This window comes from Streptopelia decaocto (assembly GCF_964273445.1).
Source record: "Streptopelia decaocto genome assembly, chromosome: 2".
In the NCBI taxonomy this organism is placed as follows: domain Eukaryota; kingdom Metazoa; phylum Chordata; class Aves; order Columbiformes; family Columbidae; genus Streptopelia; species Streptopelia decaocto.
Genome location: NC_138655.1, coordinates 35,785,762 through 35,808,378, shown reverse-complemented (window position 1 = coordinate 35,808,378; position 22,617 = coordinate 35,785,762). Strand labels below are relative to the sequence as shown.

The 22,617-nt window shown below is 36.5% G+C and overlaps 1 protein-coding gene across 1 annotated transcript in view; it reads left to right on the top strand.

The window, feature by feature from the left end:
- The window catches only part of LOC309435810 (uncharacterized protein C8orf34 homolog), a gene marked incomplete at both ends in the record, with an annotated part of 142,163 nt that extends 122,232 nt beyond the window's left edge, over positions 1 to 19,931 (top strand). The window contains 5 exon segments of the mRNA XM_082044554.1: positions 9,671 to 9,791; positions 14,362 to 14,864; positions 19,722 to 19,829; positions 19,833 to 19,892; positions 19,896 to 19,931. Of these exon segments, the coding sequence (XP_081900680.1) occupies positions 9,671 to 9,791; positions 14,362 to 14,864; positions 19,722 to 19,829; positions 19,833 to 19,892; positions 19,896 to 19,931 (828 nt within the window).
- Positions 19,932 to 22,617: the final 2,686 nt, after the last annotated feature.

The window sequence follows — 22,617 nt, the reverse complement described above, 5'->3', positions numbered from 1 at the left end:
TTAAAGTCTATGGCTAATTTACATGCTTTAAAAAGAATGAAGTATTATGCTTGGTAATATTTTCATCAGTTCTTTTATTTTGAAATTCAAGAAAATCTTTGTGGATTTGCAGTTTGCAGAAAAATATAACCAGCAATAAAGTAATTTTTGAAATATTATCTAATCAGAATTTGGTTCTAGTTATATTGCATAAGAAATTTGAATATAGGTTAAAGAAGGGATTTGCTCTTTTTCTGAGGCAAATAACTTGACAAGAGTTGTTTGTTTTTGCAAAATTGTAGGTAGCTGTACGAGGCTATGTTAATTCATGTTCAACCATAGCAATACTGGTTTATAGCACACTTTACTGTTGATAGTGAAAAGAAAGACTCGGTATTTGTCAGCTAAGGAGAAAACGGCAGCATTAAAGAAAGAAGAAAAATGATAATACAGACTGATCCTGCAGTCTTTCAGGCAGCTGATTAGGTACTACTAAAGCTGCTAAATACTGAACATATTTCCAACTAGAGTTATCAAAGCAGCTGGCAGACAGGGAGTTCCAGATCAATCCCTAAAGCTATTTGAGCATTTGGAGAACTTCACAGGGCATTTGTGGATATTGGGCAAAAGGAGTAAGGAGCAGAACTTTAGTTGCTATTGCTTTGAGCTTCTTTCTCGAACCTCCTTTCTTCTTCACACCAGTGAACAGAAAGGTGTAATAAATTTTGCAGCACTTTCTAGAGTCTTGTTTTTCTTACTGATCTGGACCCACAGCTACCAGCTTTGATTTAGCAGTTTTGCAGAAGTAGCATAGGGAAAGAGTGTCAAATAAATTGAATTACACAGACAAATAAAGATATGAGGAGAACAAAAGATCACTAGATTTATTAGCAAAATCTCACTACAGAAGTATACAGCCTCCAACTGAGTATTTTGAGATATACACTCTGTGTGTGCCTGCTTACAGATGGACAAACCATATGCACATGCATCATTTAATGCTCTGCTAGTCCTCGGCACAGGTGAGGTTGTCTGGAGCAGCAGACTGACAGAGGCAGCCAGGTTGACTGTCCTGAATCCCTGAAATCCAGACGGGCTGTCGTTGTCATGGCCAGTGCAGCTATTGCTCTGCCCACAATCCCCCTCTCCCCGGGGCCAAGGCAGCTGGTGGCCCTTCCCTGAGCTCTTGGAGAATTCCTTTGCTTAAGTTACTGAGGAGCCGTAAACCCATCACTCTTACTCCATCTGCTTTGGGGTTTATTTTGCATTTCATGTCTTTAAACTCTTGCTTAAATAGTGTGTAGCTGGCCGATTGTGTGCTTTTAGCTCTTTGAAATGGCTTGTTATTCAGAATAAGGTTTATCTGTCCAACAGTCTCTTTGACTGCAACTGTATCTTTTCAAAAAGAGAAAAATGTTCCAAATGTTGTTGCCTTTTAGGGCTCTGTAGGAATAGAGATCTGTTCCATGGTCCCCTAATAACCTCCAGTGAAGGTCCCCTAATAATTTATTCTTTGACAATTGTGACATATAAAATATAGAGGTAAAACTGGGGTTCCTCATAGGAAGGCTGTGAAGATAAATACATTCTTGCAATGGATTCCCACAAATCCTTCAAAAACAGTAAGAAATATGCCTGTAAAAATTACTTCAGAATTGATACCAAAATACATTCTTGTGACTTGAAATGATTTTCAGATATTATATGAGATATGAGATACTATATGAGATACAAGATGAGGGAAAAATAAAATAACTATGATGTTGATCAGACATTTCTCATAAATTGGATAAATTGGTTCATGGCATTCACACAAATGTGCATATTACATGTAAAAATTCCTGATCTGGTTCAAGATGTGCCACGTTTAATACTGGTGCTGCATTCCAATAGGGTAATTTGAGTCTGTTGCTATTTAAATGGATCATTATCATAAATTTCTCTCTACTTATGTATATTTGGCAAATGTTCTTTAAAAGTCTCTCAGCCTTCAGAGGAGAAGCGTTTTGAGAAAAAATGTGGGATAAAGCAGCAAGAATTACGCATAAGGATCTTTAGAAAAGAGCTGTGCGGGTTCTTTTTTTGTGTCCCATGTGTAAGTCGACATGTAAGGTCCTTGATACGGAGACTAAAGCAATCTGGATGCCAAACTTAGAGGAGATAGGCAACATCTATGGCTATAATGTGGTTCCTGTAATTTACACAGTGCTTACATTATGATTTCCTTTTAACATTGTATATATTTACTGTTATATTGCTGAAGAATCTGGAAGCTTATGTAATTAGACCTTTTCACTTTGAGCCTTTTTTAATAGAATCTTTTGCTATGCTTTATTTTTCACAAAGAGAGCCGATATTTGAAAAATGAACCTACATTTCCAGTGCTGCACAATCCCAAACAAGGCGTACTGAATGAATAAACAAGTAAAGCTAGGAAAAAGCAGTTTGAAGTATTTACAGGAATCGGCACTCTTCCCAAGTGTTTTGCAAGGATTCCAAGTGGAAGCAAGCATTCAAAATGTCCTTAGAGATCCTCGTTTACTGCAGGGCTCATTTTCTGACAAATATTTAGTGTAACAAAAAGTGCTAGGCAAAATGCAAAGCTTTTTCTTGAGATTTTTGCAATGTGGTGAACTCAGAGTCCTGTTTTCTTTATGTTTCTGTGAAGGAGTTTTATAAATATTTGGCTAGCAAGCTTTAAGAAAATGCTGAAGGGATATTAGGAAAAAATTAGGTGGGCTTGAATTCTGACAGAAATGGAAAGGTAAGGTATCAGGGGAATTTACCTAAATTACAGTGACTAACAGAAAAAAAGATGGTATGTGCACTGGGCAATTCACATTGAGTAGCCTTTGCCTTCCCTCTGAGTTGCTTCTTTTACCACCTGGATCTAACAAGACTTATGATTTGTTCTTTTTGTTTAGTTTTATGAGAATCTTTGCATTCACTCGCCTTGCTTGTGCACATAAAAAGGTATATTTTTCTTCGCAGATTATCCATCTAAGGCAAACCAATTCAAGTGTAACAGAAACTGTGGAAAAAAAAAAGTTGTCCAACTGCAAAAGGCATTTCTGCATGAATTTGCCTTGGGTTTTTGCTCTTTATTACTGTGGAAAAAATACTCTAATTAATTGTTTCATAAAGGTGTTTTGTTTTAAATAAGTTTTTTCCTGTTTTCCATACTGCTTTGGAAATTTCCAGTTGCTTTCCTCGGAGGAATACACACACGGATTTTCTGTGATAAATACAGAATTCCTTAATGGTAGATCTTGCTATCAGTGTATGTTAAATACAGCTATACTCCAGTGATACATGATTTAAATTGTAGTTGTCAGAAATTTTTTTACTTTTCCCACTATTTTGCCTGGGAACAATGCTGAGAAGTAACTTAATTACTTGTATGTGTTTGAGTATAATTGGCAGCTCTAAATCACCTAAACTTTTAGTATTTAATTTTAGTATTTAACTAAATCTACAAACTGTTTTCTGGATTGGGATCACTGTTTAGCATTTAGCAGCTTAGTTATTAAAACAAGTATTTTTAGGTCCCACTACCACATCAGGAACAACAGCAGTGTGCTTGTGAGGTAGTATGAATTTTAAAGGTCATATTTATATATTACACACAAAAGTAGTGTGTTCTGATACAGAAGTTTTCAAATCCAAGTATGTGGAAGTGCAGGCACATAAAGTTAAAATCTTTAATTTTAACTTTTAACATTAAATCTTCTGTAAAAATAATAATAATATTAGATTAGTGCAACTCTTCCACAGCTAGTCAAAAAAATCCCTGAAAATGTGTACATTTATTTACTATTAGCTAAATTAACACTACAAGATAGTAGAAGAACATAATATTAAGGTTCTTGGGACATAAGTGGTATTTCCTGCAAGTAGTTAAGCCAGTAGTTTGAATTACATACCTTGGACTTCTTTGGTTGTGGCTTTCCCTATTTTAAAACAAATTTCATAAAATAGATACAGCATTTTGTACATACAGCTGCAAAATAATTATTTCTTACTTTTAAAATTCTCTTTTACTTCAGAGAGCACCTGGAGTACTTAAATATTTTTTCACTCCTTACTTGCTGGTATTATTTTTGCTGATATATTGTTGCATATTGCAAACTTCCAGCCCCCTCGGGTGCCCCCTCGGGTGTGATGTGGGGGGTGCCCCATCTCCCTGCCCCAGGGGTAGGGGCTGCTTCCAGCAGGGCTCCCGCTCCCCACAGGTGCAGTTCCTCAGACCCCCTTGCAGGTGTTGCATCCAGCGTGTGGTTAGTGCTTCCAAGGAGATTTTTCATGGGGCAGACGGAAGGGCGGATGCTCTTTATTGAAAATATGGAATCCTCTCAAATGTAATTTTAAATGGAAAGGGTTTTCTGAACTTCTAAAAAAAATATGTAAATAAAAAAAAAATCAAGGAGTGCCTTCTGTTTACCTGTCTGAAATTTTCTTTTCTGGGGCATGACAAAAAATAAACAGTAAATAAAACAGGACTGAAAAAAACAAATGTTCCATTTCAGAAACTGAAACAAATGTGATTCCCAAGTGTCCATATATTACCTCCTCTCTTGCCTGTAAACAGAAAGACTATGTGTAAGTTAACTCGAAGTGCCATTTTTGTAGTGTAAGGTTTAGCGTAAAATGTGCCTGGCTGACTGCCATGGGAAGCAGAAAGCTTGTAATTTCAATTACATGGCATTTCAAGTAGAACAGGCCCTAATGTGGAAGGTGGGGATTAGAGGTTTCTGCCAATATTGCAACAGAGCTCTGAGGAGGTTTATTATTTTTACAGTACCAAAAAAACATGTTGACTAGCTCATCTTATGTCCTTGGACAGACTGCGGAAGCTGAAAGATTAAGCATTTGGTGAGCTCTTAAAGAAGATGAATGTTGTGTGAAGAACCTTCAAACAAAACATTGCACAAAAAGTTCCGCTGCCTGAATAACAACTGTCCTTGCCAGCTGCTTGGTCAGAACAGAAGGGATGCTTGCAAATAAATTATTCAATAAAGGGGATATTTTTTTTGTAACTGGAGGGATATCACTCAAATGTATCTATTTAAGATATTTAAGCTATTCAGCATAGAAATGGTAGGTTATACTTAGAAAGCTAAGTGTGCTTGTCTTTCCTACAGTACTGTCTCCTGAAGTTATCAATAAAATTTGCAGTTGATTAGCAAAACTAGAAGAAAAAGTTCAATCAAAATGCATTGCATATATTTTCAGCTTGCCAAGAACTAATTAATCGGGTTTCAGCTCCTTTCCCGTGTTTCATCGTGATCATACTGTTCATATAATCTTTAAAAATGAAAAAGTCTTTTCACTTGTGAGGTGGGGGACTCTTTCCATACCTGAAAAGAGATGTTGTGTGTGCGGCAATGGGCATGAATATTTGCATGTTTTACTCTGAATGACGTATTGCTGCAGTTTAGTAACACTTTTTGTGGTCAGCAAGAAAGAGTAATTTATTTTCTGACAAGCAGTTGATTTCCAGATGATATTGTAGGTAATTTGGAGGCCTTCTTCTTGTCCTTAGCCATTCTGAAATGTTGCGTCTCTGTAGAACTCCCCAGATGTCAGTGGGTGTTACACAGCCTGTGTCACGTCTTGCCTTGATGGCAAGATCAAGACATTTCACATCCACACTGCATTTTTTTAGGGCTAAAAGCTATGCTGATGTATGTTGTCAAACTAAGATTGTGCTGCATATTGAGGCACATATAATGATCTTGGAAAAACTTTTTTATTTGTGACCTCCTTAATTGTATTTCTGTTCCACTGTGGTATTCCCACTCAATTATGCTATTTTGCAGAAGTTCAGGGAACCAGTGATGAGGGAGATTACCTTTGGCTTTATTGTTTGTAGTTTTTAATTTTAGCAGTAGTTTGTCTAAGTGATCTAAGTAAAGAAAGCACTAATGAGTGTATTGTGTATGAATTGTTATGATATGTAAAGAAGACCACTTGAGAAATGCACACACAGTTGACCTTCCAAGTTGACAAATGTATCCTGAGAGCTTAGTTTGAACATATTTCTGGTGCAAAGAGACATTGCTTCACCTTCAAAGTTTGAAGGTGATGAATGGCGACCAGAGCTGTTTCTACAAGTTAGAAAGTCAAGGGTGTCTTTCAGGAACATCCTCATATTCAGATCTTGTTAATCTTGTTAATATAAATAGGCCATTTATAAATTTTGTGCTAATATTTATAGAGCTTAATGAATGATCAAGGGCAATTGTAGTTTGAAAGATAGTGAAGGAATTCAAAGGACTACTTATATGCACAGTCTTCATACATATATGCCATGTTTTTCAACTACATTCAGTCTACTGTAATTGTTATTAAAGTACAAGTTAATTGACATTCATGTGTTATCTCTGCAATTCCTGACCAGCAGACAAAGGACAGTTTTTGGAGAAGACAAATAAGAAGTTTTAAATAAATGGATTGGAAGGCTGAATCTCTTTCTTAAGTGACGTATCTGAACTGCTGCCATCCATCCGGTGGAGAGGGGGTACCAGTGAATTGTGCTAGAGCTGTACAACTTCATTTATCCTTGCATTTGAACTGATGTGCTTCCAAAGCCTCCTTAATAACATCCCCTACTTTCAGCTTGCGTTTATCTTTTAGGAATAAGGCTGTTGCATAAATTGTGTGCTGGAAACACTGAGAACCTCTGTCTGTGTTTATGCATTATTCACTTAGATGAACTCATACTCTCAAATTGCTAAGAATTATTTTTTTTATGTTCAGCATTATTAAGATATATAGAAAAAATGGTTACCGGACCCTGCCTCCAAAAATGTTGTTGGCTCTAGCCCTGAAATGTTTTTCTTCAGAGAAGGAACAAAAAATGATTACACTACAGTTTTAATGTCACAGACTTTTGTGCCATTTTCTTCCAGATCATTATTGTTTTCTATCAAGTGAGCAAAGACACTATTACAAGCACATAATTTATCATTACATTAAATCGTTAATATTGAATATCTCATCTTCTCTAGCTAGTATTGCAATACTGTTCTGGTATTTTATGAAGCTTTTATGAAGTTATAGCCTAACAAAATGCCATAAGCGTATGATATTACATACAACAGAAAAGTGCACAGGAAGAGTTGCAAAATTCAGGAAAAAATTAGTCCAAAATGACCTCATTAATTTCACAGCATGTTGAAACTGTGTGTTTGAAAGGTTATTTGAACATATAACAATATGTAATGGTAGAGACTGAATAAATGTAAATGTATTTGTTTTAAATCGTTTACAAGATTAATATTTATTCTTAGGAAGAATGTAAATATCTGTGCTACATCCAGAACTGAACACAAACTCTGTGTGTCTTTGTAGCTGTGTGTTAACAGGATGAAGACAGACACAAATATTTATTAAGTGCCTGTGTATGCCTGACTTTGCATGCCTGTATGTGCTTATGCACAGGCATATGTCTCACATGAACGTATCCAAGATTTTAAAACTTGTATTGAAACATAGAAAGATATTGCTGTGTTTGATGATCCTTGTGATTTGGAGTCTCGTAATTGCAAGTGATTTAATTGAAATGTTGGTTATGTTTTTATAAGCAGCTAAAGCACTATGATGATTACAATTGAAGAATCATTTTTCTCCATTTATCTCTAAGTTCTGCTACAGGCAGTAGGGAGCTGCCTTTGCCTAGACAGTCACTTTAGTTGTGTCTTACGTGATTGCTATGCTTAAAGGAAAGAAGTACAGTAGAGGAAAAGGCAGAAGGTAAGAAGAAACAGTAGGGGTTTGTAGAAGAGAAAGATCAGCCATTTCACTTCCAGAAAATAGGAGACAGAGGGTGAGAGCCTCTCACCAGGCTAACATTTGGAAGTCGGTGTTTTGAAGACATTAGGGAGTTATTGAAAACCCATAATAATTTGATTATTATGAACTTGAATAGTCAGTGTGAAGAATATTAGAAGAGCAGTCTGGTCTTCCAGTATTACCATGGAGTACTGACTAGTTTTTTATTTTATATTTAATCGGAGTTGTATTTGTACATGAAATTGTATATTCAAAAAGGATTCATCCTAACAATGTTGTGGATTTTTTCCACCATAGTCTTTATTGAAGTCCTGCTGTTTTTTCTCCTGTACAAAAATATACACTATAAAATGTATATAAGAATGGTCTTTTTCTGCCATAAAAGTCTGAGGACTAGAGTATATCTAACAATAGGCTGAAAATTGAAATATTAGAGTTTTGTTACAGGTTCTCTTCACCCTTCCCATCCCTTATGAATTTCATTTATTTCAGAGGGATTGTTCACAGAATAAAATATTCTTCCATCTAGAGATTGATGCTGGGTAACTAATATGTATTAGACATTTAGACATGGCAGTAATTTAATACAGGTTAATATTCTGTAGAAACCTTAACAAGCCAGATTATGGTTTGGATGGAGAATTCATAATGAGGACTGAAGTAACGAATTCTCAAAATCTCTTGAGGGAATGGGTGAATCAGGTGTAGTGATATGTCTGGCATACACGTGTTTGCAGGATCAGTTCCACTTTGAGTAACTTACTGTTTTATTTAGCTGTTCCGTTGTATTTACCTGGGATTGAATATGGGTAACTTCACCCAGAGCAGAACTAGTGTAAAACACAATTGGCAAATCAAAAAATGTCATTAGTGTTCTAAAAGTGTTGTGAGTTAATACCAACAGAATTATCTGCAGCTTTGAACTATTTCATATGCTGGTAAATATGACTAGGCTTTTTAATGTAACCTTATGCAGCATAACAGTATTGCTGTTGCTTTATAAATATGAATCTATGATAACATATTTTAAACATGTGTGGTTCACAGTGTTGGGTCGCATATAAGGCAGTGTTTATTTGGAACATATTAAAATGATGTAAAATATATCCCATATAACATATTAATTCTGTAGAATTATGCTTACTTTTCTAAAAAGGAAGACAAAAAAGAATGGTTTCGTTTGTTGTTTTTATGACCAAGCCTTGCACACTTGGTCATATATTTTGGGGATACTTCAAAAAAACATTAAAAAAACAGTATCAAGTTCACCTCATAGTATATTTTGAAATAATTTATTGAAACTGTATTGAGTGGGTTCCAGAAAGTGCAGATAATTTTGAACAGCACAGTGTTCAATAGTGAGGTGCCTGTGGAGGTGGTCTGTTTGCTGGCATCCCTTCCAAACTGCTGTGTTGCCCTGGTGATTTAGTTGCTGTTCCTGAAAGGAAAACTTCTTGCAGTGATAAAACAGCACTGGCAACTTTGATTAGGAATTTCTGTGATGTTTCCAGAAGTTCTGCTTTACAGAGATGTGTTGCCAAATGTTATGGTAGTTTAAAGTGCAACCCCCACTAAATAACTGGAACTGTGCAGAATGTAAATAATTGAAGAATTTGTCCTGTTACGATGTCTCAGTGTGGAACAAGAGCTTGTGTGAAGGCATATATTTTAATTACTTTAGAACTGTTGATTTTAAGTAATGCCTACTATTTAAGTTATTTAAGGTAAGACATGATATTTTGTAATATTTTGCAATATTGTTGCAATTTGTTATATATTCTGTATAAAAAGCACCAGATTCACTATTCTAAATTAGGACATTTTTTTTAAATTGTTGTTTCACATGTAAATTTGAAACTAGATTAAAAGTGTTGCCTTTTCTTTTTATCTGTGAAAGTCTCAGACAGTTTGGACCCTGGATGCCATGGTTGTCAGACCTGGAAGTTCCCCAAGGCAGAAACTCTTTAAGGACTCCTTAGCAGCAAAAGAACTTCAGACCATGGAGAAACACCTGGCTGGTATGTATGGTAGCAAGGGATAATGAAACGGCTTGTAGTAGTCACCCAGCTAGCTCTGCCAATATTTAGACAAAGGAAAAAATTATCTATCTCACATGCTGATGAAAACAGATAAAAACTTTAAACTTCCCTTTTTCTTGAATGAAGAGAAACATCACAGTTGTGTTTGTAGACATAACGAACTTTGCTGTAATTACAGTAAATACAGTAATTAAACAGTAATTAAACTGCATTAAATATACTGCAGTTTGGCAGCTTAATAGTGCACCTTTGTTGTTTTCACATTTCACCAACACTTATGCAATAAGGAGATACTGATGCTTCACCTACAGTTGAAAAGTCTTGAGAAGAGGCTGCAGTGGACCTTTAGCTTGAGAATAGATGGCTTTGCAGGAAAAGCCCACCTTGTTCATGAGACTTCTGGCTAAGTGAAGACTGTTGTGTGTAGTGGGGTATCCATTTCTAAAAGGTCAAACAAAACCCCATTTTTCAATGAAAATATGTTTCAGAGCTCTGTGAAAATTAGTAAGGGATATCCTAAAATATAGTTTGCAGTTTGTTGCTTTATGTAATCAGCATTTTTCTATCTTCAGCTTCAGTTATAAGGTATGACATAGACCTATAGCGTGGTAGTCCTGTATTATGCTTGCTATTTATCATATGGTAAAAGCTGTGCTTCATGGGCCAACTCTGTGAAAAATAATGCAAAACTGGAACGTAAAGACTGTATATATAAGGTGGAGGGAGAAATGTGAAATGTATCTAACCCTTATTTCAGAGAGTGAGACAGAGAACTTCCCACTTCCAGTGTGATTTTCTAAAAATCTTTGGACATTTACCCTGCCAATAATGCTAGTGTGAAAGGCTTGGGAGCTGTATCCTCTGTAAAGAGAGATACAGCTGTTGTACTTCTGTGTAGGGACTGTTGCAGCTAAAGTCAAGGCAGAAGACAAAGCTACGGGCACAATGAGGGAAGCTCATTAGAAAATTTGTTTGCTTGTAATGGAACAAGAACTATTTTAGGCGGGTTTTGTTTCTGACAACAGAGATACTGTCATTCCATTTTTTTGACAGGTTCAAGGCATTGTAGCTATTAGAGATGCAGCCACTAACACACTAGACTGAAAATCCATTAACCCCCTCTCCAAGCTGAAACTGCCAGGAACATCTAGTAGGAACCAGGAGACCAGCAGGCCCTGCTGTGGGCATCAGGTTTCTGTGGCCGACCAGGGACCTGGGTACCCCAGGGGCCTCTTGCACTGAGGTAGCACTTGCCTTCCCCTGTGTTGCTGCAGTTGACCCTCAGGAGGGGTCTGGTGAAGATCTGCCTGCTTTGATTTATGTCCTGACTGCTCACACTTCTATGGTCGTACAGGGTGTTTTGGTATGCACTGTGCTCTGAAACATGCAGTTCCTTCAGATCTCCCTTGACAAAGCTGACAGTAATAACTACCATATTTAATAGAATATGGAATTTTAAATACTGAATTGACTGTAAGCTGACATTCACGCAGTCTCTGAGATTCTGTCTGCTGTTGTGGGACCTGCAAGGTCTTCTCTCTCACATCAATACTGTTCTTGTCATTTGGCTTGCGGCCCATTATTTCAGTAACACTGTAACCTGAGGTTGCCGTTCAGTAACTTTTTCCTGCCTGAGAAATTCACAAGAAAACAACCTGATTATTAGACATTGAACTCTTGTATTCCTAATAATTCATGTCTCATTATAACCCCAATGCTGCTTGATACAATCATTCCTGTCACAGACAAAGATAACGCCATTTCCATGAAGAAATCAGCTCATAATGCTCTGGTTTTGCTTAGCCTTATTTGTCTGATACATTTGCAAAAGTTCAAGTGTCTCTTATATCAGCAAGACTCCCTGTTTCAGTTCTCTTACCAACACACTGGAACCTATTAATTCTATGCAATAGTTGGCAGTCATTTAGATGCCTGAATTATGACTTAGAAGACCTGTCTAATCCTGAAGTGTGGTCCCCTGTCTCAGATACACGCTCTTAAGGAGCCTGGCTTTCTCTTATAGACTATGTGCTGGATAAAACTCACTCCTAACATAAGGCATAGTTTGGTGCCTGTGCCTAAATTAGGGACTAGCACCAACTGCCAGCAACTGCTTCAGTATCTTGATATTTGATATTTACATACCTGATTATAAAATCAGGTATTGAAGCAATCAGTTTGCTTTTCCTTCTCTACATATGGATCGGTAATACTTTTCTCTAAGGTCCAGTCTCTTATATTACTGCGGCTGCTTCATATCACACACAAGTGGAGAATATATTTTTCTTTTTGATAGTTAATTGCAGTATCTTGCCAATTCGGTTTGTTACACTGACTCTGTGGTCACTGGATACTTCTAGAATATATTTTGTCACAAGAAGAACTGTTGAATATATGAACAGTTTGTAAGCAAATTATTAATCATATCCTTGTTCTGGTATTTCTCATATGAAAGTAAAATATCTTTGTGTTGCTCTGTTGCCTGCATTTTATTTTCCTTTAAATGGCATTGACAAGGGATTTAAAAATTCCTTAGTCTTAATTCAGTTCTGGTATTTACTATGGATCAGATAATACTGAAAAGTTGGAGATGTGTGATGTTTTTTTCCTTTTCCTTCTGGATGAAAAGCTGATATTGAAGCAAAATCAAAAAGAGGATGTGTGCTAAATAAAGCTGAATAATTGCACTATGGAAAGATGTTAATTATATGTGGAGAAATGATTACAATAATTGGTTTATCCGCAGGCTTGATTACTACATGGAATTAAGGAAACATGAACCAGAATGAAGTGTTTATTTAACTCTTATTAAATCATTCAATATTTAGATAATTTCTTAGCATACTGAATCATCGTGGGGAAGTTAGATGTCTGTAATTTTGCAAAGACATAGGCTAGGATGAATCTTTAAAATAACATATTCCTCATTTGGTTTAAGTCAGCTAGCCCACATTGTCATTTATTGGCCCCTGATTTTTTTCCAGGCATCTTACAAGTTCCGAAGTGATGTGTATCGATTTTTTTAAAAGCATAATGGAAGAGTACTTCAAGACATAATTATTTCAGAATGGAAATAATGAATTTTAAGAGGTCAGCAAGGTAGCAATTGGAAATATTACCAACTCTGTGCTCGAAATAATAGCTATGCTTTGAAATTTGCTAACAGCAACAGCTAACAAAAATTAATCTTTAATGAATTGATACAATTTTAACTGAGGCTTTCACAAACATTTTAGTTTTATCAGCTTTTCTAGTAATAGCAATTGAAATGTGTGAAATATCTTGGATTAGACTAGTAACAGGAAATTAACGGAGCTTATTTTCCAGTTTCAAGATGTTACTACAAAATAAGTTAGTGTTAAAGGTGGCCTGTCTTTATTTTACATACAGCATTCCTTTTATACCTACTGGTAAACACAAATGAAAGAAAATTTGATTTTTCCAATATGCAATTTAGAATCTGTTTCTTTGGGGACTTCTAGAACCTGAAATTTTTTATATATTTATAAAGATGAAATGCTAATTTTATGTAAGTTCACTTAATAGATGTTTAAATCAATAGAACCTTGCTGATTTACAGCTTCTGGGACTGTGGCTTACACAGTTTAATGGGAAATGCCATTGCTGTTCTAACGATAACCAACTGTCCCTATCAAAAACCAAGTTATGGTAGAGTACATGCCAGCAAGAGTGAAAATTCATGACAATTGTGTAAGATAAAATAAACTTGAGTAAACTGTTCTTAAGCTTGACTTTTTACTTGCAAGGACTTTCAATATGTTAGCAATGCTAACATAAATTCCAGCGACCCTTGCCTAACTTTGTTGGATGTGTCTGATTTAATTCATTAGAAGTGTTAATATGATTTAAATGAATTCAGAAGACACTTTTCATCGCTATCCTGATCTGTTCTGTTTTTAAATAGGATCTTATTCCTTATGGCTGTTTAAGGGCTGTGTAGGGACTTGACCACGAAATGGTGGCCATCTTTTCACCTTGGATTCTAGATGTTGTTGACCCCATCACCTGCTGTGGCACTGACAGCAGGACAGAGCACAAAATTCAGATTGAAACAGGATCACAGATCCAGATGTGCGGGAGTTCAAGGGTCATTTCCCCCAGAGTTTTGGTTGGGCAATAGACAGATAGGCCAGAAGCAAAAGTCACTGCACTGCAGCTGAGGATGGCAAGTTTAGCTCACTGCTCCATCTTGGTTTGATAGTAATGAGAAACTGCAAAAGCCACAGAGAGGTAGCTTTTAAGAAATGAGCAGGATTTCCATAGGTTGTATTGACTGCCAATGAAATGGTAATATTTTGTTTCTGTGGGATAGCTGTGTTTGCCGTAAATCAAATGTAAATAAATGTTGAGGAAATGCTTGTCAAACATTTGAACTGTTAATTCTGATGCTTTCTATTTTAAGGGTGAATAGATGCTCTCTACACAGCTTCAGGTTGTCACTTACGTTGGAGAAAATCAGTAGGAGTTTTAAACCAGAGAGAAACAGAAAGTGAGTTTCTTCCTTTTTTGTTTGTGTGTGTGTGCACAGAAATTGAGAAGGACCTAGCGCTGTGGGAAGAAGCAAGGCTCTCAAGAAGCCCTAGTATCCAACATCATGGTTTAGTTACATCTGACCATCAAGGCAATCTTCAAACTACACAAGGCCAAAATCCGAGGCCTCAAGTGCCAACTCAGACGGGGAAGAACATTCAGCTTCAAGGAAGCAAATCACCACCGCTGCCCACTAACAGCAGAACACAGGTCTCCAGCGTTGCTAACAGTAGGCCTCCAACACCTGGGACACAAACCAACAGGCCACCAACTCCATCAGCTCCGGGGAGCAGACCTGTGACCCCGAATAGCTTGCTGTCACGGCCTCTTACCCCTAGCAACCAAGGAAATAGGGAAGGAATCATTAGTATGCAAAGAAGCAGATCTTTGACATCTAAGAGCCAAATGGGGAGGACCCTCAGCGCTGCTTCAGGGCTCTCTGTGCAAATGAGTGGAGACATTGTTGGAACTGTCACTACTCAGAGAAGCAGTTTATCAGAAGTAAGATTTTCGATTTAATGTTTTTGCTATGTTTAAGAGCTCCTATAATGTGAAGACTAGATTGTGTCCTATGTTGAAGTAACATCAGTATACCTAAAGTAACTTACCACTCTGAAAAGAATTTGAAATATAAGGATGAGAAAATTAGCAAGGAAATACTGCTCAGCTTTGTGAGGTACTGATTAGACAATATCAGGATTATTACAGAAACCATACTGAAACACTCGTGCCCCCCAAATTTTCCATGGGCTCTGTAGGACTTTACCTGCATGATGCATAGCAGTTCTATTAGCCTAACAGTTTCTAAGAGCTGCATACCTCTGGATTATTAAACACAGCTTTTATCTTATCTTAATGATTCTAGGTTATCTTTTTCCCTGCTGCGCTGGTGGTGCATAATATTTCCTTGTTCTGCTTTTTCTTTAATTTTTTCAACACATTGGAATGATCAGTTGGGCATCACTGAATGGACAAAATCTCTGAAGCACAAAACAGAACAGCAATGAAAAAATGTCCAGCCTCATTGAATCACTGTCTGGTACTATGTGCATGTTAACTAGGCTGATTCAGAGCATAAAACTTCCTGTCCCATATTAATGGATTTTACAGGATTAGTTTCTGTTTAAAACAAAACAAAACAAAAAGTTAAAGTACCTTGTAAATTTTGAGTGGGATTCTCCTCTGCTAACGTTAGCTGCCTTAAGGATAACTTTAGGGTGTAGGCAGTGGAAATAAAAGCACCTGTCTGTGAAAGAATAGCCCTGCTGTCTATCTCAGCTACATGCCTTACAAAGGTGATTTTTTTTTCCTCAGGAAATGCCAGTCTTTCTATATTGTATTGAGAAGGACCTGTATGTCTAGATTGCTAATTTTTTAATAACAGAATAAGTCAGTTCCCACTATTTATTACCAATCTCTTGTAATCCATTTGTCAATGCCTGGAGAACTTTATTCCAAGACTGACAAAAATGTCAGACCTTTAGAGAATTGTTTCTCAGAAGTATAATTTGTTTCAAAAATCGGTTGGGTATGACACTTGACACAATGTATTATCAGTCTAATGACTTTTTAAAAAAATAAAAATGTTGTTAATATCGCTTAGAGATGCTTGTAGGAAAATCAGATATTTGATACTTAGTGTAATCTTGCAATTAAGTGTATGGCCTCCATTATTTAGTATGAAAGAAAGGAAATGAGGCACACATTACTCTAAAACTAAAGAATTTGGAGAGGAAATCTTACTTAAATTTGGTGGTAGAAAAAAATCCTCATTTGGTGTTTGAATGGCAGTGTCCTAATCCTGTAACTCGAGCTACTTCTTTGCCTAGAACTGGATATCCAACTTAAGACACGAGGACTGAAGGTGACTACAGTTCTGTTGAAAGTATCTTCACTGACAGTTGACGCATTTTCAAACCACAAGTTTTCCATGGAAAAAAATATGTAATTGTAACAATTTTGCTTTTTTGACAAACAAAAGCCCTTTGTCTCCTGTTTTGAGGGGTGGGTGTGCTTGTGTGATGGAATTTTCTCACATACCAGAAAAGAAAAATTGAAATTAATTTTTAACTAAAAATGTTCAGAAGAAATGGTTTCATTGTTTCTCACTAAACACTTCGCTCCCCTTCCTTCCTTCCTTCCTTCCTAGTCCTGTTCTTAACTTATATGTAGTCACATTATGTCAACTAGAATTATTGTCTGGCCTCCCAAAAGCACCTTGCAATGGGCACTGCATCTCCACCAAGGAACATCCAGTCTGTCCAACACTTCTGATCTTTCCTATAACAAGGCAGGCAATTAAAAATGCTTCCTTCCACAGCCTTTTTGTAGTTGTAGTACTAATAACCATGAGTCCCATTCCAACTGCTGGGATTTGTTATGTCTGTTTGCCAAATCCCAAGCTTTGCTGATAGCTCTTACAAAAAGTATCATATTATGCTTCTAATCTATAGACATATACATCTCAAGAACTTTAAGAAATGAGCAATATTATTACCCTGTTTTACATTTAGAATAGCATGTCCAGTTTCATCCAGCAAGCCCACTGTAAAGCTGGTGTTAAATCTCAGCATTTCTATGCAGGATCTTATCCTCTGTTATAATCCCTTCTAGAAGCGACAAATTCTTTTCTTTCTCTCTGCTCTCTGGGTACAATAGCACTTTGGCTGCTAGTGACCTGGCTCAAACCCTATTTATCCTTTCCTGACATGCACAAGTGACCTTTGACTTAATGAAAACTCATCTTGGGACTAGCTCTGCTTCCAAGGGGAAAACTGCTAAAATGACACATTCATACTGAAGTCCTTCCTCTCTCAAGCTGTAAAGGCTCTTGAATGTCGGAAAGTAGCTAACAGGTCTGGCCAATCTGCTACTCCCAGCCCCATGTTTGGAGTGTTGTACTGGAAATTCTGGGAGGTCTTTTAAGTTATCTTTGCCCACTGAAGTTCCTGGTCACTTAGAGAAGTGGGTTTAGACAGAACATACCCAGGAAGTATCTCTGTTCAGTGATGTTTTTTGCCATGTTAGAGGTGTCCCCCTATTTGTTGCCATGTGGTTTCGTTCTCTGTGTCACAGCTTCTCTCTGACCATGGAGACAAAAGGTCAAAGGCGTCCTGGGTAGGAGAAGAACAACAAAGTTCTGTCTTTCTGTGTGCTTTTACAGAACACAAGTGTGTAAAACTCAAAGCTGATAATGTAAATTAATGTAAATTATTTTGCAACTTTCACTGTAGGTTTTGTATGTGCTTCCTAGTTTGTCATGTATTTCTGAGTAACAGAAGTCTAAAATACAAAAATATTACTGATAAATGCAATTCAGAGTTCTTTTTAAGTTTTAGGAAAGTTCATGCTATAGCTCAGGATGGTTTAATCTTTTTATAGCACAAATCTTAAATAATTTGGCGAGTGCTTAACGTAACAGCTGTTAAGAATGTTTTGGGGTTTCTTAATGCTCAAGACTTATAATGATCTGAGATTTTGTGGATGACTTTCTGCCTCTTGGCACACATAATTTTACAAAGTTCTAACAGATGTGTTTTATTATCAGCTCTGTTCAAGGCTGAATTGAATTATAGCAAAGAAATGCTACCTAGAGAAATAGTTTTATTATCTCTATAAAATGAATAAATCAGGGTTCCAAATCCTTTGGCAGGAATACTTTTATGCATTTACGTTATCCTTTGGTGTTTTGTATAAATTGACAAAGGAATGTTGAATCCTGCTTATCTCTTTAGGATGGATTTTATTAAAGTGACACAATTCTGTGATGATTATCAATAGCTGTTGAGATGAAAATACTGCTGACTCCATTGTTTGCCATTTCATTTTCTGAACACTTGGAATTTTACAATCACTTTGCCCAGATAGTTTAAAGTGGTATTCAGTAATCTTTACTGGTCTGTCGTTGTCAACAATGGGAAATTTCAGCTTATTTAAATACAGCATTGATTAACAGAAATTCTTCTCCCATTTACTGGTGTACAGAGCACAACTCGATGTCAAGAAGTCTCTTTTTGGTCAGTTATTCCGTTCTGTTCTGTTGCCTGGCTCAGTTTTTTGCTCTGTGTTTTTGGAAGCTTAGAAAGTGTGCTGATTTGTGTGAGAGCCACTGGCTCCTACTGCAAGAATCCTGTTCCATGGAACAAAAAACTTTGCCCAGTTCAACTTTCTCAAACACTGAGCACACTTGAAATGGCAATGCGTGCTGCAGGCCTGGAGCTCCTGCCTGAGCTTAGTGTTGGGCCATTGCAGCAGTCGTGGATTTTTTAACAGATTACTGAAGGAATTAATAATTTACTCCCAGTGAGCTAGATCTTGATTGAACGGCCTCGGATTTCCAAGAACGGATTTAAACAAGCCTGAGTTCTGTTTTTAAACCAGGTAGCCTAACAATAAAAATTATGCTGTAGTGCTGTGCATTACAATTTAAATTTGAATATGTAGATTCTGTTTTTCAGCTGGTATAAAAGAAGAGAGGGCTATTGTCCCCCTTTTCTTTCAGGTGCTTGCAAGAATCTGGCCAGTAATTTTATGATATCTGGCCAATGTTTAAGTTCTCTTTTAGAAACTAGACTTGCATGTTTGAATGGCTTTTGAATATACAACTATGCATTCAAGTCTCATCTCTCACCTTGAATATTGCAAAGGAACCTGTCAAAGTATTTTATATGTCTGTGTATGTACATGCTCACATACGTATGTGTGTCAAAAATATTTTTATATACATACATATATACATTATGTAAAAAAGGAGACAATTGTAAACATTTTTTAAAGCATGTATTCAGCAGTGTATGGATTTTCAACTGTGCAAAACGTTTACATTTTGATGCTTACAGTTTTATGGTATCTTGGAGACGAAAGTTTCCATAGTATTCTTCTTTCCTAGGCTTTCTCCTTCTCCAATAAAACCATAGGTTCTAAATCAAGTTTCAGGTCTTTGTTCATACTAGATTGGAGACAATGTAAGTTCTGAAAAATCAAAGCCTTACTTAAGCAAATTGTGCATGGCATGTCTAGGCATAATCCAAAAACTTCAGGGACAGATGGAACATCTGCATTAAGATTTTGTTCCATGTCACTGCATTTCTAGGATGAGTGTGTGTATATCTGTGGCTATAGCAGATAGATAGCTAAAGAGGCCTTTTTATTTCAGAATAGATAAATAAAAAAGAAATCAATTAAAAAAGTTCTATGGAGCCTGAGTATTCCTTACATTCTGGTTTTATTTCACAGCAAGATTTTTTTATTAAAGGCTCTCTCCTCTCTAATTAGTTGAGGCTAGAGTGTTTGCTACAGTCTGCATTTATATAGAACCATTCTCTGTCATTTTATCTAAAATAGATCTGTTTGTGGCAGGATGAATTCTTACAACAGCTTCAGCTTGCTCATCAGCCTTGGATATTGCCGAGTGACACAGAAAGTGAAGGAGTGGAAGCTGACCAAGACAAATGTAAGTATATTTGTTAGGACCAGATAATATGTCAAAAACCCTCCAACTTTTACAATTTTTCATATCATCAGATCATGTGAAGATGTCATGCCTGCTCACAGGAGCTATTCTTGTAAGTACCAATTATTCATTTGTTCGAGGTCTGAACTTTATGGAATTGATTTACATACACTTTCCTACATTCACTGAACATTGACAAAATGATCACAGACCACAGTTTACTTAGCTAAGTGAAACAATTTGTATGTTGCTGTTCCAGAAAAGAAGCATGAAGTTTCAATAGATAGTCTGTTTAGTAAATTTGTACTGACTGGCAAAAAAAAAAAAAAAAACACCACAAAAATAAAAACCACATACACACACAAAACCCAAACAAAAATCCAAAAAACCCCAAACAAATCAAACCAAACAAACAAAACCACCAAAAACCCCCCACACCCCAGTAGCTCTGAAAGTTTGAGCCTGACTCCTCCTGACTGCATTACCTCTATTTTGCCTGTGTTCTTTGAATTCCTCTGTAGGAAAAAAGTTTTTAGTGACACAAGTAATCCTTAATATCCTACACTCTTTGAAGCAGTTGTCTAATTATGAAAGTAAAGGTCAGCAGGATCATAACCTAAATGACAGAACAAGTAAAAGCAAGTAACATGCTATAAATTGCAGTACATTCAAACTGTAGCAAGTTGTACCTATAAGGTACCTGTAAATGATCTTGCTGAAAACAAATGTTTTGCATTTTCTTTTAAAATTCACATTAGTTTTGTGATCTGCAAGGGTGGATATGCAAAGTATTTCCTAACATATTTTAGGAGATATGCTTAAAAAGAATAGGCAATTTAATCAGCATGTGTAGAAAACATAATGCATTATACTAAAACTGCTTTAAATATGCAGTTAAAATAAAAAAGCCAGTTTCTTCACAGAATGGAACAGCTGTGTAAGAGACTGATGGTTAATAATAATCATGCCAGATAAACAGAATGTATTTTTAAATTTTTCTACTTAAAAAATATTTTTTGTTATTTATATACTAGTTTCACAAGGCCATACGTAGTCCAGGGTTTGACTATGAAATTTCAGTTTTCTTAGTGAGATACTGAAGAGCATGTGCTAGTTTTTTAACACTAGTACGGTGTTAAAATGAAGTTCTATGGGTCCAAATGATTTTAGTCCAAATGGGTAAGTCCACTTTGACTTGCACCTGAACCTTTCACTTTAGGCTGAAGCTCACCAGTGGTGGCCAGAGGCAGAGCCTGGTACCTGCCCCCTCTGTGCATGTGAATTTTCCTTTGTATTTTTGCTGATGAATGTACAGTCCCACCAACATTAGTAGGGCTGGCTGCACACACGTGGCCTGGTGCTGATTATGTGATCAGGGAGACTGATGCTTCAGGACACATCAGATACACAGCATGATTCTTTTATTGCTCCTACACCTGGATTGCACAGCTGTGGGGACTTGTGAGCATCCAAGACTCTGTGCTGTAAGATTCCAAGAATCCTGGAAGATTATTGCCACTGCTCATTGTGACAGAGTGGTAAATTGTAGATAAAAGTGTTGATCCTGACACCCAGATCAGTAGAGATTATATTTACCTAACTAATAAAAATTGGTTTTCCTCAGTATGGTGGCACTGAGAATGGAGAAGAGAAAGAAGGTAGCTGTAAGCTATAGTTTCTGTAGCAAAGAGGGATTTGCAGCTGTAATATGCTCTTTTAAGATTGTCTATAAGCCTGTGTAGTTAACTGCTGCACCCTTTATAGTAGGTCAGTCTTTTTACTAATATAACTAAAGTAGTAGAACAGAAATGTGTGATCAAAGCAATACTTTCTGTATATGAAATCTAACAATGATAATTACTAAAAATAACAATAATAATGGTATCACCCCCATCTGTGGTTATATGCTAGTGTTGTTGGCAAGCAGAAAGTGCAGAACCGCCACTGCTGACAAAGAGAAGCTGCTGATTCCCAGTTGTAAAGTGGGGCCCTTGGCATGCTTGCTGATGCCAGTGCTTGTAGGCAGAGCATCTGGCAGGATTGCACAACATTTTTCACCCTAAAGTTAATAAATGTGTGTGGATGTTGTGTGTGTGATTTAGTGGTGAGGGGGCCCAGGAGTTCATAATTTATGAGTCTGAGCAGAAGAGCTGCAAAATTAATCTTTACAATAGCAACACCTGTTCTTTGACTCAGCTTTTAATAAATTATACATGGATAATATTTACCACATCCTTTGACTACTTTGAGATAATAGCAGCCAGGTGTAAAGCTAGTTTTTGGTAGTGGGAAAACTAACAATGCAAAAAGAGAAGCTATGTGAGTCACCTTGAGTTCTTTTAAATTAATACCTTCTGGTTGGTATTCTACAAGAAAAAAATGAAAAAAAGAAATGGGGGTAACAGTTCCAAATGTAGTCAGATGTAGGATTTTAAAGAGGCTATTTTCAAAGCCAACAGTATCTGAGAAAAAATTGGTCGCTTTGGCATCTCAACATCTCCCAACAAACATCATTTGCAGAAGAGATATGACAGTGTACATCTTGTCTTACAGAAATGAGATCTAGGTTCTCAGGTCTTTTACATCAGACTTTACTTTCTAAATCCTTCAGGTTCTCTAATAGCATTTAAAAATTTATCCTTATCAGTAGGGTCCAAAGATAACTGGAAGCCAATAATTTTTAAAGCTTTATACCAATTACGACAAAATTTGAAATCAAATAGGTATTCATTTAAAAGAGTATAAATTATTACAGCTTAAAATATTTGTTATGTTAAAGAAGGAAAGACATTTTAAAGAAGC